The sequence below is a fragment of the Stegostoma tigrinum genome, chromosome 3 (genome assembly GCF_030684315.1).
Source record: "Stegostoma tigrinum isolate sSteTig4 chromosome 3, sSteTig4.hap1, whole genome shotgun sequence".
In the NCBI taxonomy this organism is placed as follows: domain Eukaryota; kingdom Metazoa; phylum Chordata; class Chondrichthyes; order Orectolobiformes; family Stegostomatidae; genus Stegostoma; species Stegostoma tigrinum.
This window is the reverse complement of record NC_081356.1, coordinates 17,267,573-17,284,927: the sequence shown is the minus strand read 5'-3', so window position 1 is coordinate 17,284,927 and position 17,355 is coordinate 17,267,573. Positions and strand designations below refer to the sequence as shown.

The 17,355-nt window shown below is 44.7% G+C and overlaps 1 protein-coding gene across 3 annotated transcripts in view; it reads right to left on the bottom strand.

The window, feature by feature from the left end:
* LOC125450688 (transmembrane protease serine 9-like) overlaps nucleotides 1-17,355 on the bottom strand; it is a 43,838-nt gene that overhangs the window by 13,084 nt on the left and 13,399 nt on the right. For 2 of the 3 annotated variants that reach the window (XM_059643548.1, XM_059643551.1), the window contains 4 exons: nucleotides 10,488-10,555; nucleotides 7,612-7,787; nucleotides 2,761-2,838; nucleotides 761-850 (listed from right to left, as the gene is read on the bottom strand). In XM_059643548.1, the coding sequence (XP_059499531.1) occupies nucleotides 761-850; nucleotides 2,761-2,838; nucleotides 7,612-7,787; nucleotides 10,488-10,555 (412 nt within the window). The remainder of the gene's footprint in view (nucleotides 1-760; nucleotides 851-2,760; nucleotides 2,839-7,611; nucleotides 7,788-10,487; nucleotides 10,556-17,355) is intronic. The other variant, XM_059643549.1, reaches the window with a different exon arrangement.

The following is a 17,355-nucleotide window of genomic DNA, read 5'->3' as shown; positions in this document are numbered from 1 at the left end:
GTCCAAAAATGTTCAGGTTGGTGGACTGGCCATGCTAAATTGCTGATAGTGTCCAGGGAATGCCCAGGCTAGGTGGAGTTGCCATGGGAAATGCAAGGTTTCAAGAACAGGGTATGGGGTGGGTTTGGGTGGGATGTGCTTTGGAGGGTCAGTGTGAACTCGATTGGCCAAATGGCCTGCATGCACACAAGAGGGATTATGATTCTTTGATCATTATTCAGTTATAATTTTCCTACAACCATCACTATTGTGATAAGGGCACAGTTGACTTAAAAACAATCAAGTGTGAATGATGTAGAACAGAGCTCTTAACCAATCACAATGTGAGAAGTGATGGTGTAGTGATAATGTCACTTCACTAGTAATTCAGGAAACCCAGGTTAATGTTCTGGAGATATGGGTTCAATTTTCCTTATATTGATAATGTAATTTGAATTCAGTAATTTAATAAAATCTGAAATTTAAAAGAAACTACCCTATTAAAGGTTAGTATCAACAGTCATGAGAATGCATCTAGTTGTGCTAATCACCCAACCCTTATCTATCATCAATGCATCAGCTTAACTCGTCGTTAACACACTGAGGGTCTTGTAAAATGTGGCTGTGGCAATTTCCTGCAAGGCAATGATTATACTTGCACAGAAATTCATTAGCTGTAATGTGTTTCATAAATATTTTTTCATCTAAATACTAGTTCCTTTTTCTTTCTAACAGCTAGCCTGACCCCCGAAATATCATAAGGTAGAAAGAAATATCTCACTTGTAGTCATCTCAGTTGAGCTAAATACGGTAGAAGTGCCTTTGACGAGTATGGTACTTAGATTTGATGCGATGGTTTCTGTCATAGGAACTAAACAAGCAAACAGAACAAAGATTTTCCCATGAACAGACCTAACACATATTTTCCAGTAATAGTTATTGTATTTACCTCCTTGTTCCTTTTTGTCTCTTGATTATTTAAAATTTTACAAATGTTAGTGGTGTCTTTTACAGACTGATGCCAAGTATTTGCCATTTCCTGGTTCTCTGATATTATGTGCACAGACTCATTCTCTCGGGGTTAACTTTTCAGGTCGTCAGTTCTGAGAAAGGTTCTACAGACTCGAAAGGTTAACGCTGGTTTCTGGTTACACATGCTGCCAGACCAGCTGAGCTTTGCCAGCAACTTCTGTTTGGAGTTCTTCCAGTTTTCTTTCTCTTTGGAACGTATGTTCAATTTGCCCTTCTCTCTTTCTTATTCATTTAACAAAACTCTTGTTGTCTATGTTTGATATCACAGTCAATAATATTGTGATAAGATTTCAGGTGAAATAATCAAATTTGAACAGTTATAGTATAAAACTCTTAACCAATCACAGCAAGAGAAGTGGTGTAGTAATTGAATAAAACCTGGAATTAGAAGAACTAGCCTAATTATGGCAAGTATCAGCTGTCATAAAAATGCGTTTAGTTCACAAATGACTTCCAAGTCAGTCATGTCACCTCGGGATGTGGATAGTGCTTTAAAATAATTAATGGGTTGTGTGGTTCAAATTGAAGGAAAGGTTAAAAAGAAATGCGAGAACAGGGGGATAGCACAGTAAAGTGGTGAATGATTGTCAAAGTGTGATAAGCAGGAGCTGTAAATATAAGCAGTTGAGTGCAGCAGAAATTTGAACCTGAGCTACTCAGCTTGCCTGACGACACACAGCATTCGTGGCAAGATAGATGAGTTGAAGGCACAATAGAAATCAGCAAATATGACTTGATAGTTACAGACTGCTGGGAACTCAGTATTTAAGGATATTTGAAGTTCTCAGAAAACATAGGCAAAAAGACAAATGAGTTGGACTAGTTTTTATACTAAAAGAAGGTTTCTGTGTGGTGATGAGTAGGGACATAGGTGCAATAGATCATGAAGTGGTGTTAGATTGCGTGGAAGTAAGGACTAGCAAAGGAAAGAAGTCACTGGCTGGTATCAACTATAGGCTCCCAAAGTGCTGTCTTTCTGTAGGACATGGTATACATCAGGAAATAATGGAGGTGTATAAGAAGAGCAAGTAAAATTTTCATTGATGATTTTAATCCACATATTGAGTGGACAAATCAGATACACAAGGGATGACAAGAAAGATGAATTTCTAGCGAGCAACAGGGATTGTTTCTGAGAGTGGTATTTTGCACAACCCACCAGGAAACAGGCTATTTCCAATTTAGTTATGAGGTAGAATTAATAAGAAAACTTGCAGTTAATGATTCTCTAGGGGTAGTGATCGCAACATCATTTGGTGGGGCTTAGTATCTTGGGGCAGCATGTTGGCTCAGTGATTAGCACTGATGCCTCACAGTTTAAGGGACCCAGGTTTGATTCCACACTTTATGGATTTTGTACATTCTTCCTGTGTCTGCGTGGGTTTCCGTCCGGTGCTCCGGTTTCTCCCACAGCCTGAAAAATATTCATTAAGTTGGATTGGCGAAGCTAAATTGCTTATAGTGTCCAGGCTAGGTGGAGTAGCCATTAGATCGAAAGGGGTTGAAGAATAGGTTCGGGTGTGGGAGTGGGTGGGATGCCTTGTGGAGAGTCAGTGTGGACTCCATTGGCCCAATGGCCTGCTTCCTCATGATCAGGATTTTGATTCTAGGATCAAGACAATGATTATACTTCCATAGAAATTCATTATGTGCGATGTACTTCATAAATATTTTTTCATTGAAATTCTAGTTCCTTTTTCTAACAGCTAGTGTTGCTGAAATATCATAAGTCAGAAAGAAATATCTTACCTGTAGTCATCTCTGTTGAGCTAAATGTGGTAGGATTGTCTGTGGCAATCGTGGTACTTGGATTTGATGTGATGGTTTCTGTTGTACAAATGAAAACAAACAGAACAAAGATTTTCCCATGAACAGATCTAACACATTTTTTTCCAGTAATAGTTGTTGTATTTACTTTCTTGCCCCATTTTGCGTCTTGATTATTTATAATTTAAAAATGTTGTTAGTGTCTTTTACTGACTGATGCAAAGTATTTGCCATTTTCTGATTCTCCCATATTACATGCACAGACTCATTCTGTCAGAGTTAACTTTTCAGGCCCAGTGAGGACTCAAAAGATTATCTCTGATTTGTCTGCACAGATGCTGACAGACGTGTTGAGCTTTTTGCAGCAATTTCTGTTTTTGTTCCTGATTTACAGCATCCACACTTCTTTCAGTTTTCATTCTCTCCACGACATGTTCAATTTGCCCTTCTCTCTTTCTCTTGCTCATTTAACAGAGCTGTTGTTGTCTATCTTTGATCTGACAATCAATACTTTTGTGATAAGTTCACAGGTGAAATAATCCAATTTGAATATCGTATAAAACTTTTAACCAGTCATAGCAATAGGAGAGGTGGTATCATATTTCAATAAAATTTGGAATTTTAAAAAATTAGCTTAAAAATGGCTACTATCAATTGTCATAAAAATGCAGCCAGTTCACATAAGTAGTTCTGTGAAGAAAATCTACTATTCTTACTTGTATGGCCTATTTGTGAGTCCAGATCCACAGCAATGTTTTTGGCTCTTAACTGGGCCTTGAAATTGCCAAGTTAGCCATTCAGTGCAGGGGGTAGTCGGGGATGGGAAATAAGTGCTGGCTTACAAATAAAATGACTGGAACATAAATAGTCAAAATAAGACAATGCCTTCTTCATAAGTAAGTCTAAGTGATATTATTATCAACAACAACAAAATGATTTGAATTTACACTGTCTGTTAATACTGAGACCCTGGTAAAATCCTAACTGGTTCTAAATTGGAGCGGGCTAAATTTCCATAACTTCCAGTATTAATTGCAAGTATTTGAATGCTGAGAAACCACAACACACTGCAACTTTGAAAGTTAAAATTGATATTTTTTTCCCTTTTTCATTCATGTGATGAGGGCATCACTGGCTCAGCAGCATTTATTGCCAAACCCTAACGGTTAAGAGCCAACCACATGCACAGAGGCCAGACCAGGTAAGGATGGCTGTTTACTTCCCTAAAGGGCATGCGTGAACCAGATGGGTTTTTCCCCCAACGATCAGCAATGGAATCATCATCATCATCATCATCAGGATTCTTAATTACAGATATTTATTGAATTCAAATTTCACCATTTGCCAGAATGTTATCTGGGTCTCTGGATTAAAAGTCCAGTGATAATACCACTAGGCCATCGCCTCCCTGATATATTTTTGATAGTGTAGGAATGTTTTATCATGCAGTCAGCAACCCTCCTAACAGCTTTTCAGAAAGACGGAGATATGAATTATACTCTCAAGTCCCTGCACTTGTGGAGCCAGCTCTAAATAACTCTGCAAAGAAATCGTCATAACTGAATGTCAATCAGCCCAAATTGGTGAAAAACTGGGCTTCAGTCACTTCAGAACATAAGAAATAGAAGCAGGAGTAGGCCATCTGGCATGGCAAGCCTGCTCCATCATTCAGTAAGAGCATGGCTGTTCTTTTCATGGGCTTGGCTCTACTTACCTGCCCACTCACCATAATCCTTAGTTCCTTTACTGTTCAAAAATCTATCTATTTTTACTTCAAAACCATTCAACGAGGTAGCCTCAACTGCTTCACTGGGCAGAGAATTCCACACATTCACAACCTTTTTGGTGAAGAGGTTCCTCCCCAACTCAATCCTCCCTCTTAGTTTGAGGCTCTGCCCAAAGGAGTAGCAGCATCGACATTGAATCCATTGATTGGTTTTCAGCAGACATGTGACCTCCAGAAATTACAGAGCATTTTTGGCACACGATACATTTTGGCAAATATTTCAACTTTCCCGCCACTGGAAGATCAAAATCTGGTCCCTAGGAGCTCAGAATTTAATCTGACTGGAAGGGGCATTTCAAGAATAGAGGTTGACAATTATGGATTTTATTTGGAAACAAGTGAATGTAGATTAATTGAAATTAAAGTAATCAAAATATATGGATTACCACTGGTGAAAATAACTTTTGCAGCTGCCTGGCTGATTTCTGAAATGAATAAAAAAGGAAAAGATGATCGTAATTGACTCAGGCAAATTGATTATTTTGTGAAGTTGTTGGCAGATCTGCTTAATGGTGGAAATATCCTATAAAAACTCCAGCAGGCACTGACTTGATGTTGTCTACATTACCATGTTTACCTTTACTGGTCATCAGAAAATAGAAACATATGAATATTCAAGAGTCTGTAACATAGGCAATCAATTTATTATTAGGTGTCAAGAAAGTAACTTATGAAAAAAAGTATCAAGCAGGCTGAGATGAGTTTTTTTTGGATAGGAACTGAGTGATTCATTTGTCAGCTGCCACCATAGCTTATTTGGCCCCTTTTGGCATGGGCTTGCTTTTTCTCTGGCTTTCTTCAAGACCCCCTCAGCCCTCAAGTTACCCACTTTGCTTCACTGTTTTAAGATTATCCACCTGATCTATTTTCCTTACTTTTCAGTTCTTACCCTCAATTAAGGATGTCCAAATTGAGATTTTCTCTTCTCAGTGAGTTTTTAAATGGCAGTTGTTCACAGTTGCTCTGCAAACAGAGGCTAACTGTAAACACCTTCAAATAATTTCTATTTCCAGCACAGCTTTCTCTGATGCTGTGAAACATTGGCTTGTATCTTCTGAGCGGTAGCAATGATGAGTTGACTGCACTCCCTGCTGTACATTTCTTCTAGGGATTTTCCAATGCTGGCTCTCAAAGAAATGTGCAGTGCAGCATTAGCTGGGGACTTCCATCAGAAAGGAGTACAGACTTAGGGTGACACAGTGATTAGCACTGTTGTTTCACAGCATTAGGGTCCCAGGTTCAATTCCAGCCTTGGATGACTGTCTGTGTGGAGATTGCACATTCTTCCCATGTCTGCGGTGCTCCAGTTTCCTCTGAGTTGTGCTGGTTAGGTGGATTGGCCACGCTAAATTGCCCTGTACTGTGCACGCTCGGTGGGTTAACTGTGGTAAAAAAGGGGTTACGGGGTAAGATGGGATGATCTTCTGAGGGTTGGTGCAAACTCAATGGGTTGAATGGCCTCTCTCCCACACCTCCACCCCCCCACGCCCGTAGGGATTCTACCAGCAATTTGTGAATTTGAAAGTTCAATCTTTCAATGCTAATTAGTGGGTAAGTGGTTATAACTGGTGGGTGAAGTGGGTATGGGGATAGATGAGAGAGGATTGTGGATTGAGGTGTTAGATGGGTGGTTGAAGGTGCATTCTGGAGTGGTAACCAGTTTGGGCAAGTAGTTGGGTATTCAGAGACAGGAGGCTGATTGGGTTGTCAGCTGTACAGTAACCCAGGTGGTGGGCTATGTTTTAACTAGTCTAACATGTCAAATTCTAACTCAGAGTCAGAGACATTCACAGAGGCTCCTGGGGAAGCAAGATTGTCCATTGGAAATTAAAACTTCCTGGGAAATTTCTATACAGGTCCATGAATAGGACTATCACAGTGTCAGAAAGCACATCTGATCTGTGACAATCCGGTGGCAGAAGATATGGGCTGTTACTTTTAAGAGTAAATTTCCATTTCTGCCTTCTATAAACATATATCAACGGAAAAATGTTCCGGCATACCAGAAGGCAAATGATTCAAATTTTTTTCTGCAAAGCAGAACTGTTTGTACTACAGTGTTCAATTCCTGACAGTACCAACTAAGCTGGAATAGAACCTGTTTTGGTACTTCAGGAATTTTAGGCAGCTCATCACAGGCTTGTAGAGCCATTTGTACTGTGAACTTACTAAATCCTAAATTGGAGACTGGGTGTGTGGGTGTGTGGGTGTGTGGGTGTGTGGGTGTGTGGGTGTGTGGGTGTGTGGGTGTGTGGGTGTGTGGGTGTGTGGGTGTGTGGGTGTGTGGGTGTGTGGGTGTGTGGGTCCTTCCCTGTTAGGACAATGCCTTTTACAAAATATCTCTAATTAGAGATCATGGGAAGGCTGACCATGTTTTTGATGGAATAAGTTTTCTTTGATACCCAACATCATTGAGTCACCTTTTACAGCTGGTCAAGATTCAAAGTGCATGCAATTTTTTTTTTCTGAAGGGTTAAAGTGAATATTTATTGAATAAGAAGCTTCATTTAACTTATGTTTCCTTCAAGGGTTTTGTTCTGTAGTCATGGCGATCACAATTTTAATTTAATTGAAAATTTCTGCCTAAGCTCCTAAAGTGTCGAAACAGGTTCCATTCTAGGTTATTGGATAATGTCAGGAATTGAACACAATTAGTTTTGCTTTGCAGAAAAAAGAATAGATTAATTTGCCTTCAAGTACGCTGGAGGTTTTTCTGTTGATTTATGTTCATAGAAGGCAGAAATAGAACTTAATTCTTAAACTTAATAGTGCCTATTGTATTGTCATCAATGTGCTTCCTGACACTGTGATAGTCCTATTCATGGACCTGTATGGAAATTTCCCAGGAAGTTTTAAATTTCCAATGGGCAATCTTGCTTCCCCAGGAGCCTCTGTGAATGTCTCTGACTCAAGAGTTAGAATTTGACATGTTAGACTAGTTAAAACATAGCCCATCACCGGGAAAATGTACACCTGACAATGTTAATGTAACACAGAATATCCACTTTATCTGTTAGTATAAGCATTATTAACTCCCTAAAACATACCAGTGAACTGAATGGTTGCTAAATCTATGCTGAAGCCATTCAAGGAGCCAGATTGACTGGACGCATTCACTTGTGTCAGGTTTTGCTGAAATATATTTTTGACTGTCCCTGCTGTTAAAGTGGTGTTTCCATTTCCCGTGAACTGTAGTAAAAGTGTTACTAAAACACTGCCTGGCCTGTCAAAATAAAAAGGAAAGGGATAATTGAATTCAATGTTTTGTTCTGTTTAAGCAAAAAAAAAACAATTTTTCATCTATTTGACATTTCGTAATTTTTTTTAAACAAAAAATCCTGCTCCAAGTAAGTTTCATAATTAGTTAAACATTGCTTATATTGGGTTATTTATTTTCAAATATTGCAATGTTCCTTGCAGAAATGTGGCCAGAAACTTTGTGTATCATCACAGACTGATATAAATCCAAATTTCCATTTAGAAAGTTATCATAAGCAGGGAACATCACTGGGTTGATCTGACGAGTATGAGGCACACTTGGGAATAGATATTGATGCTATCCTGTTCATACCACTTGGTTTCCTAAAAGAAATGCCAAGAAAAACCTCTTCATGCAGCTGGGATGAGCCCTGCCTATTCTATAAACTTCAGAGTTGCCTCCTTCTGTTCTTAGTCCACTCAAACTTCAGTAGCTTCCTCCTTAATGTCAACATTTGGAATGTGAACACTGACTATAAACATGAAACAAGCATTAGCAGCTCTCATTCGAAGGATAAGGAGGGAATAGACTGATTTTAATGAATGATGCTAGACTAATTTCTATCTCACAGTCACAGGAAGTTACAATATTGATAGCCATTCAGTCCATCATACTGATTTGTGCTATCCAATGAACCTCATTACCGTATACTTCCTCCACAAATATATTTGTCCTTGAAGGATATATCCAAATCACTTTTCAAATTTATCATTAAATTTACTTGCACCATCTTATCAGATCATAGAATCGTGGAATCTCTAAAGTGTGGAGGCAGGCCATTTGGCCCATCGAGTCAACAACAATTCTCTGGAGAGCATTCCATCCAGAACCATCCCCTATCATATCCCTGTAACCCTGCATTTCCCATGGCTAATCCACCTAACCTGCACATCCCTGAATAGCATAGACAATAGCTATACCAATCCACATAACCCACATGTCTTTGGACTGTGGGAGGAAACCAGAGCACCTGGAGAAAACCCACACAAACATGGTGAGAACATGAAAACTCAGTTGCTCAACCATGGAATGGAACTCGGGTCCCTGGAACTTTGAGACATCAGTGCTAATAGTGCATTCCAGATCACATCAACTCTCCACATAACATGACACTCCTGATTCTTGCCTCTGGTTTTTCTGTTAATTGGCTTACATCTGTAACTTCTGTTTACTAAACTTTTGATAGGTTATGAACATTTCTGGCGAGACCAGCACTTATTAGACCCATGAAGATAGGGTGAGCCACTTTTCTGAATTGTGACAGTCCACAGCTCTTTTAGAAATGGAACTCCAAGATTTTGATTTGGCAGCTGAGGAGAAATGGTGATTTCGTTCCAAGTCAAGATGCTGTGTGGCTTGGAGGAGGCCTTCCAGATAGTGGTGTTCCTGTGCAGCTGTATCCCTTTCCCTTCCACGTGGTAGGGCTGGTGGATTTGGCAAATACTGTTGAGGGAGACTTGGTGAGCAGCTGCAGAACATATTAAAGGTGGCATGAACTGTTGCCATGGTGCATCAGTGGAAGGACTGAGTGTTGAAAATTGTGGATGGAGTGCCAATCAAGCCGGCTGCTTTGACCTAGATAATGTTAAGCATTCTCAGTGTTCTGGGGGCTTCACTAATTCTTGATCATTGGTGATAGGACGTTGAGGGATGGTTATCTTCTCTGTCGTAAGAAGAAGATAACTTAAGAAGATATTTGGCCAGGTGACCAGCATTTTGGTAACAGAGATTGTTTTCCTCTTTTAAGGCAAGCCTTAAAACCTATGTTGAAAGGAGAGGCATATAGGAAAGGAATTTTTGAGCTTAGGGGCTTCAGCAACTGAAGGTGTGGCCACCAATGATGGATATGCTCAAGAGGCCAGAGTTGGATGAACACAGATATCTTGAAGTTTTATGTGGAAATGAAAGATGGAGGGAGGAGCAAGTCCAGGAGGAATACGAAATAAAAGTGAGAATTTTAACATCATGACATTAGTCAATCTGGAACGAATGTGGATCAATGATTGCAGGGGTGATAGGGAAAGAGAATTTGTTGTAAGTTCATACACAGGCAGCAGAACTTTCGATACCTTTAAGTTGGAGGGTAGGATGTGGGAGACTAGCCAGAAATGCAATAGGATAGTTAAGTCCAGAGGTAAGATCAGGGTTTCAGCAGCAGATACATCCTGGCAAGGTCAACTTGTAGTGTAATGATATAGAACAGGACAGATCCAGACCAGTGTTTGACTTAATTATATATATTTTTCGCAAAGTAAGTTAAAGTTTCTCAGTAGATCTTTTAATTTTAAACTTCCTTTTAACATTTGCTGGACTAAACAATGCATTTTTGACAAGCTTTTGTTGTTATCTTCCCTGCCTTTTGCCTGCTATTGAGGCTAGTGATTCTCACGTTCCATATTATTTAAAGATAACAAAGTCATTGCTTCAATTTATTAGTTACTGTTAGACTTTGTGAGAAACATAATCCCCTTCCAGCATTCTGTGCAAAAATAGATTTTGGAGTCACAGTGAGTGTAATAACTTACTCCTTTGATACCGTTCAACATAGCTATGGAATTGGGACTAGCAAGTCATCATTGCAAATCACAATTTAAAAGTAAGATTATGTAATCTGTCAAAGATTCACCTTTGCATTGATTTTACAAGTATTACGATGGAACATACCTGAAATTTACAACTTGCACGTTGTCGAACTGTGTAGACAACTTTGAATTTGAATATACATTTTTAATCTGTAACCAAAAGAACAAAAAGTGATTTTATAATCTGTGCGACTTTGTGAATGCAAATATGACTTCTGAAGCCCAAATAGAGTCATAGAGATAAGCAGCAAAGAAACAGATGCTTTGGTCCAACTCATTCATGCTGACCAGATATCCTAGATAAATCTGGTCCTATTTGCCAGCATTTGGCCCATATCCCTCTAAACTCTTCCTATTCATATAACCATTCAGATGCCTTTCAAGTTAACAAAGTGTGGAGCTGGATTAACACAGCAGGCCAAGCAGCATCTTAGCAGCACAAAAGCTGACGTTTCGGGCCTAGACCCTTCGCCTTTCAAGTGTTATCATTGTACCAGCCTCCAGCACTTCCTCTGGCAATTCATTCCATACACACACCACCCTCTGCATGAAAAAGCTGCCCTTTAGGTCCCTTTTAAATCTTTCCCCTTTCACCTTAAACCTATGCCCTCTAGCTTTAAACTCCCCCATCACAGGGAAACGACCTTGTCTACTTAGCCTATCCATGTCCCTCACAATTTTATAAACCTCTATAAGATCACCCCTCAGCCTCTGACGCTCCAGAGAAAATAGCCCCAGCCTATTTAGAATCTCTCTATAGCTCAAACCCTCCAACCCTGCCAACAACTTTTTATAAATCTTTTCTGAACTTTCAACTTTCACAACATCCTTCCTATAGGACGGAGACCAGAATTGCATGCAATATTCCAAAAGTGGCTCAACTAATGTCCTTTACAGCTGTAACATGACCTCCCAATTCCTATGTTCAATGCACCGACCAATAAAGGCAGGCATATCAAACACGTTCTTCACTATCCTATCTACCTGTGACTCCAGTTTCAAGGAACTATGAACCTGCACTCCAAGGCCACTTTGTTGAGCAACACTGCCCAGGACCTTACCATTACATGTACAAGTCATGCCCTGATGTGCCTTTCCAAAATGCAAAACCTCATATTTATCCAAATTAAACTCCATCTGCCACTCTTTGGTCCATTGCCCATCTAATCAAATCCTGCTGTACTCTGAAATAACATTCCTTGCTGTCTGCTACACCTCTAATTTTGGTGTAAGCTGCAAACTTACTAACTATGCCTCCAATGTTCATATCCAGGTCATTTATATAAATGACAAAAAGCAGTGGACTCAGCACTGACCCTTGTGCTATACAGCTGGTCACAGGCCTCCAGTCTGAAAAGCAACCTTGCACCACCACCACCTTCTACTGTCTTCTACCTTCAAGCCAGTTCTGTATCCAAATGGATAGATCTCCCTGTATTCCTTGTGATCTAACCTTGCTAACTCATCTACCATGAAGATCCTTGTTGAACACCTTACTGAAGTCCATATAGATTATATCCATTGCTCTTCAAAAATCTCAATCAAGTCAGTGAGACACAATTTCCCATGCATGAAGCCATGTTGACTATCTCTAACCAGTCCTTACTTTTCCAAATACATATAAATCCTGCCCCTCAGGATTCCCTCCAACAAGTTTCCCAACAACCAATGCCAGGCTCACCAGTCTATAGTTCCCTGGATTTTCCTTACCACCATTCTTAAATAGTGTCACCATATTAGGCAATCCCCAGTCTTCCAGCACCTCATCTAAGGCTATCAATGATACAGAAACCTCAGCAAGGGTCCCAGCAATCACTTCCCTAGGTTCCCACAGACTTCTAAGGGACAACTGATCAGGTCTTAGGGACTTATCCACCTGTATATGTTTTAAGCAATCCAGCACCACCACCTCTGTAATATGGACATTTTTCATACAATAAACAATCACAAACAGGTCTTCCCTTCTTATATGAAGATAAACTGCAGCATGCTTCTGATTTTCTTTGTCACTCTATAATATTTCTGAAAATAACCTCAAACTGATACAAATAGAATTAGTCCCTGAATCCTCCCTGCTACATAGACACGGTGCTGGAGAGCTGGTTGAAGCTGTTTACTTTCACAGTTTTCAGTCAACTAGGAAGATATGGCCTTATTATTCCAAAATGTTTACAGCACACAGCCGCTTACAGTAACATGAACAAGAAACAGCATTTACAATGAATATCAGTAATCTGCTTTTAAAAGTACAGCTATCTTTTCCACAATCCTTGGTTTTAAAACTGCCCTTTTCCCAATTCAGACCGTAATCATAAATACAGAAAAAAAGCATCATAGAATGTAATTAAGAAAGCCAGCAAAATGATATAATTTTTTGTGATGGCAATCAGACAAGTGAGTATAGGATGTGAGTTTGCTCGCTGAGCTGGAAGGTTCATTTTCAGACGTTTCGTCACTTTTTTTTTATTTGAAAAAATATACTTTATTCATAGAATGTACAAAAAATAAAACATTTATACACCTACCCAGTCATGCAAGCCACTCCGGGTTACCCGGGGGTACGTACACCAACTAAAGGTAAAAAAAAAACAAAACAGAGAAAAAAAAACAAACAAACAAAGCAAAGAAACCGCCCCGGCAGTCGTCACCCCGCACAGTCCCAGTTGGCCCCCTGACCAGTTGGGGAAGGCGCCAGCTGGGCCCAGTTACCAGATAGGATTCTTTTCCCTTTTCTGGACGAGGGGGCTCATACGGTGGTCTTTCCCCTCCGCGCCTTGGCGGCGGCTGCCCCAAGCTTTAGCGCATCCCTCAGCACGTAGCCCTGGACCTTGGAGTGCGCCAGTCTGCAACACTCAGTCGGGGTCAGTTCTTTCAGCTGGCAGACCAGCAAGTTGTGGGCAGACCAAAGAGCGTCTTTCACCGCATTGATGGTCCTCCAGGCGCAGTTGACGTTGGTCTCGGTGTGCGTCTCCGGAAACAGCCCGTAGAGCATGGAGTCCCGCGTCACGGAGCTGCTCGGGACGAACCTCGACAAATACCACTGCATCCCCCTCCAGATCTCCTGTGCATAGGCACACTCCAGAAGGAGGTGATCAACAGTCTCGTCCCCCCCGCAGCCACCTCGAGGGCAGCGTGCGGTGGTGCAGAGATTCCGGGCATGCATAAAGGATCTCACTGGCAGAGCCCCTCTCACCGCGAGCCAAGCAATGTCCTTGTGCTTGTTTGAAAGTTCTGGCGATGAGGCATTCTGCCAAACGACTTTGGCAGTCTGCGTGGGGAACCACACGACGGGATCCACCCTCTCCGTTTCCCGAAGGGTCCTGAGGATACTACGTGCTGACCACTGCCTGACGGCCTTGTGGTCAAAGGTGTTTCCTTTCAAAAATTTCTCCACGAAGGACAGGTGGTACGGAACGGTCCAACTACTTGGAGCGTTCCGCGGCAACGAGGCCAGGCCCATCCTTCGCAACACCGGGGACAGGTAGAACCTCAGTAAGTAGTGACACTTGGTGTTTGCGTACTGAGGATCTACGCACAGCTTGATGCAGCCACACACAAAGGTAGCCGTCAGGGCGAGGGTGGCGTTCGGTACACCCTTTCCCCCATTTCCCAGGTCTTTGTACATGGTGTCTCTGCGGACCCGGTCCGTCCTCGACCCCCAAATGAAGTGGAAGATGGCCCGGGTGACCGCAGCGGCCCAGGTCCAGGGAATAGGCCAGGCCTGCGCCACATACAACAGTACCGAAAGCCCCTCGCACCTGACAACCAGGTTCTTACCCGTGATGGAGGGGGACCGGAGCGTCCACCTGCCCAGCTTCTGCTTAAATTTGGCGATACGCTCCTCCCAAGTCTTAGCGCATGCCCCAGCTCCACCAAACCAAACACCCAGCACCTTCAGGTAGTCTGTCCTGACGGTGAAGGGGATGAAGGAGCGGTCGTCCCAGTTCCCGAAGAACATGGCCTCGCTCTTACCCCTATTGACTTTGGCACCCGAGGCCAGTTCAAACTGGCCGCAGATGTCCAACAGCCTACTCACCGACCGACGATCGGTGCAGAAGACGGCGACATCATCCATGTACAGGGAGGTCTTGACCTGAAGGCCTCCGCTGCCTGGGATAGTCACGCCCTTCAGGCTCATGTCCTTCCTGATGGATGCGGCGAAGGGCTCCACACAGCACACGAACAGGGCAGGAAAGAGCGGGCAGCCCTGCCTGACTCCAGATCTAACAGGAAAACTGTCTGATTCTCACCCGTTGTTCGAGGCTGCGCTAACGATGTTGGCGTAGAGCAGCCAGATCCAATTGCGGATGCCCTCCCCGAACCCCAATTTGGAGAGGACGTCCCTCATGTAAGCATGAGAGACCCTGTCGAAGGCCTTCTCCTGGTTCAGGCTGACGAGGCAGGTGTCCACCCGCCTGTCCTGTACATAGGCGATCGTGTCCCTGATGAGCGCGAGGCTCTCAGCGATCTTCCTGCCCGACACAGCACAGGTTTGGTCAGGGTGAATCACTGACTCCAGGACAGACCTGACCCGGTTGGCAATGACCTTGGCCAGGATTTTGTAGTCCACGTTCAAAAGTGAAATGGGACGCCAATTCTTAATTTCTTCCCTCTCCCCCTTCCTCTTATAAATGAGGGTGATGATGCCCTTCCTCATGGACTTGCACATTTCCCCTGCCCGAAGCGCACTATCGTACACCTCCAGCAGGTCCTGGCCGACCAGGCCCCACAGAGCGGAATACAGCTCGACCGGTAAGCAGTCGCTTCCGGGAGTCCTATTCCTCTGCAAGGACTTGAGGGCTCTGGCCAGCTCGTCCAGGGATATTGGCCGGTCCAGCCACTCCCTCGTGCCGTCGTCTAAGACCTCCGTGATAGACGACAGGAACGACTCGGAGGCCGTGCTGTCCGTGGGCTTCGTGTCGTACAGTCCGGCATAGAAGGATCTGCTGATCCTCAAAACGTCGGGCCGAGACGACGTCACCGAGCCGTCGTCCTCCTTCAGCCAGCTAAGCACAGAGCTCTCTTTGTGCACCTTCTGAAGGAAGAAACGCGAGCACGTCTCGTCCTGCTCCACGGAGCGGACCCTGGACCGGAAGATTATCCTGGAGGCCTCCGTGGCGAAGAGCGAGGCTTGCTGGCCCCTCACCTCGCGGAGGTCCTCCGTGACATCGACCCCCATCAACTGCAGAAGGAGCAGGTTCTGCACCCTTTTCTGGAGTTGCGACAGCTTTCCCCGCCTGTCTCTTGCCTTCTGAACACCCTTGAGGACAGAGAACCTCTTGATGTTCTCCTTCACCGTCTCCCACCAGTCGCCTGGAGACTCAAAGAGGGGTTTCACGGTTCTCCAACTGGCGTACTCCATCTTAAGCTCCTCGACGTTCTCTGGGGTCAACAGAGTCGTGTTGAGCTTCCACGTCCCCTTGCTGGCCGGCTGGTCGTCCTGTAAGTGACAGTCGGCCAACAGGAGGCAGTGGTCAGAGAAGAACACCGGCTCGACACCGGTGGACCTGACCGAGAACGTCCGTGACACAAACAGGAAGTCTATCCTTGAGCGGATAGACCCGTCTGGCCGCGACCAGGTGTACCTCTGCTGCACTCCGTCTGCAGGGGTGCTGAAGACGTCAAGCAGCTTGGCGTCCTTCACCGTGCCCATCAGGAATCTGGACGTGACGTCCAGTTGAATCCCCCCACCCGCTGTCCCCACGCCGGATCTTCCATCTGCATCAATGATGCAGTTGAAGTCTCCGCCTAGGATGACTGGCCTGGACGTAGCCAGCAGGGGTGGAAGCCGCTGCAGGACGGCCAACCGCTCACTCCGTACTGCTGGGGCGTACACGTTGATCAGCCTCAGGGGACCGTTCCTGTAGGTGACGTCAGCCACTAGGAGGCGCCCCCCCACCACCTCCTGAACTTGAGAGATGGTGAAGTTGCGCCCCCGCAGCAGAATAGCCAGGCCCGAGGAGCGACAGTCGCTACCCCCCGACCAGATCGAAGGCCCACAGGTCCAGGCGCCAGGCCATTTCCCGTACCTGCCGAGGTGCGGCATCCCGCACTCCTGCAGAAACAGGAGGTCCGCCTTGATGGTGGTCAGGTAGGCCAACGTGGACACACATCTCGCGGTTGACTGGACGCTGCACACATTAATGCTCGCAATTCGTACCCCCATTGTGGGCAGTGACCGCAGTACCCTCCCCAAGTCCAATGTCCAGCCCCTCCATCTGTCCCTTCATGCCCGTTACCCGGGCTAACTGCTGGACGCTCTCCGGGCTCAGGAAACCGTCCGTGCTGCCTTCCGGGTGGCATCCCCCCGTCAGGGGTGCGGAGGCAGGAGGGTCCGGCTCCGGGTCAGGCTGGGGACGTGTTGTTTCCTCCTTCCCGCCTGGAAGTTCCGGGGGGCCCTCCAGTGCTCCAGCGGCACTTGACTGGGTGTCGGAGTGAGCCTCAGGACGCCTCCCATCACCTGGAAGCGGGGTGCTGCTTTCCTTCCCCCTTGAGACCTTTAACTTCTGCTTCGGGTGGGCCCTCTCCGAATCCTCCTCGTCAGAGGAGCTCTTATAGCCCCCCCTGTAGCTGCCTCTTCCCGCCTGATGGTTGCGGTTCCTGGGCCCGTCGACGCACCTTCCTCCTCGCTTTCCAGACTGTTGTCCACTCCCCTGGGTCGCCTGTCGCCGCCTCCATAGGCTCCGGGTTGTCGGGGGGGATCGGAGCCTGCAGGCGTGCTTTGCTGGCCTCGGGCCCATCCTGCACGGCCTGGCCCTCCTGCACATTAGTGGGGTCCTTGCAGGGCCCTGGTGCCTTCCTCTCCTCCGGGGGGGCTGGCCCCGCATTCCCCCTGCCGGCGACCTGGGCGTAGGTGGCACCCCGCTGCGGGCATGCCGTATAGAAGTGGCCCGCTTCCCCGCAAAGGTTGCAGCTTCTCTCTCGTGGGCAATCCTTTGCAAGGTGTCCCT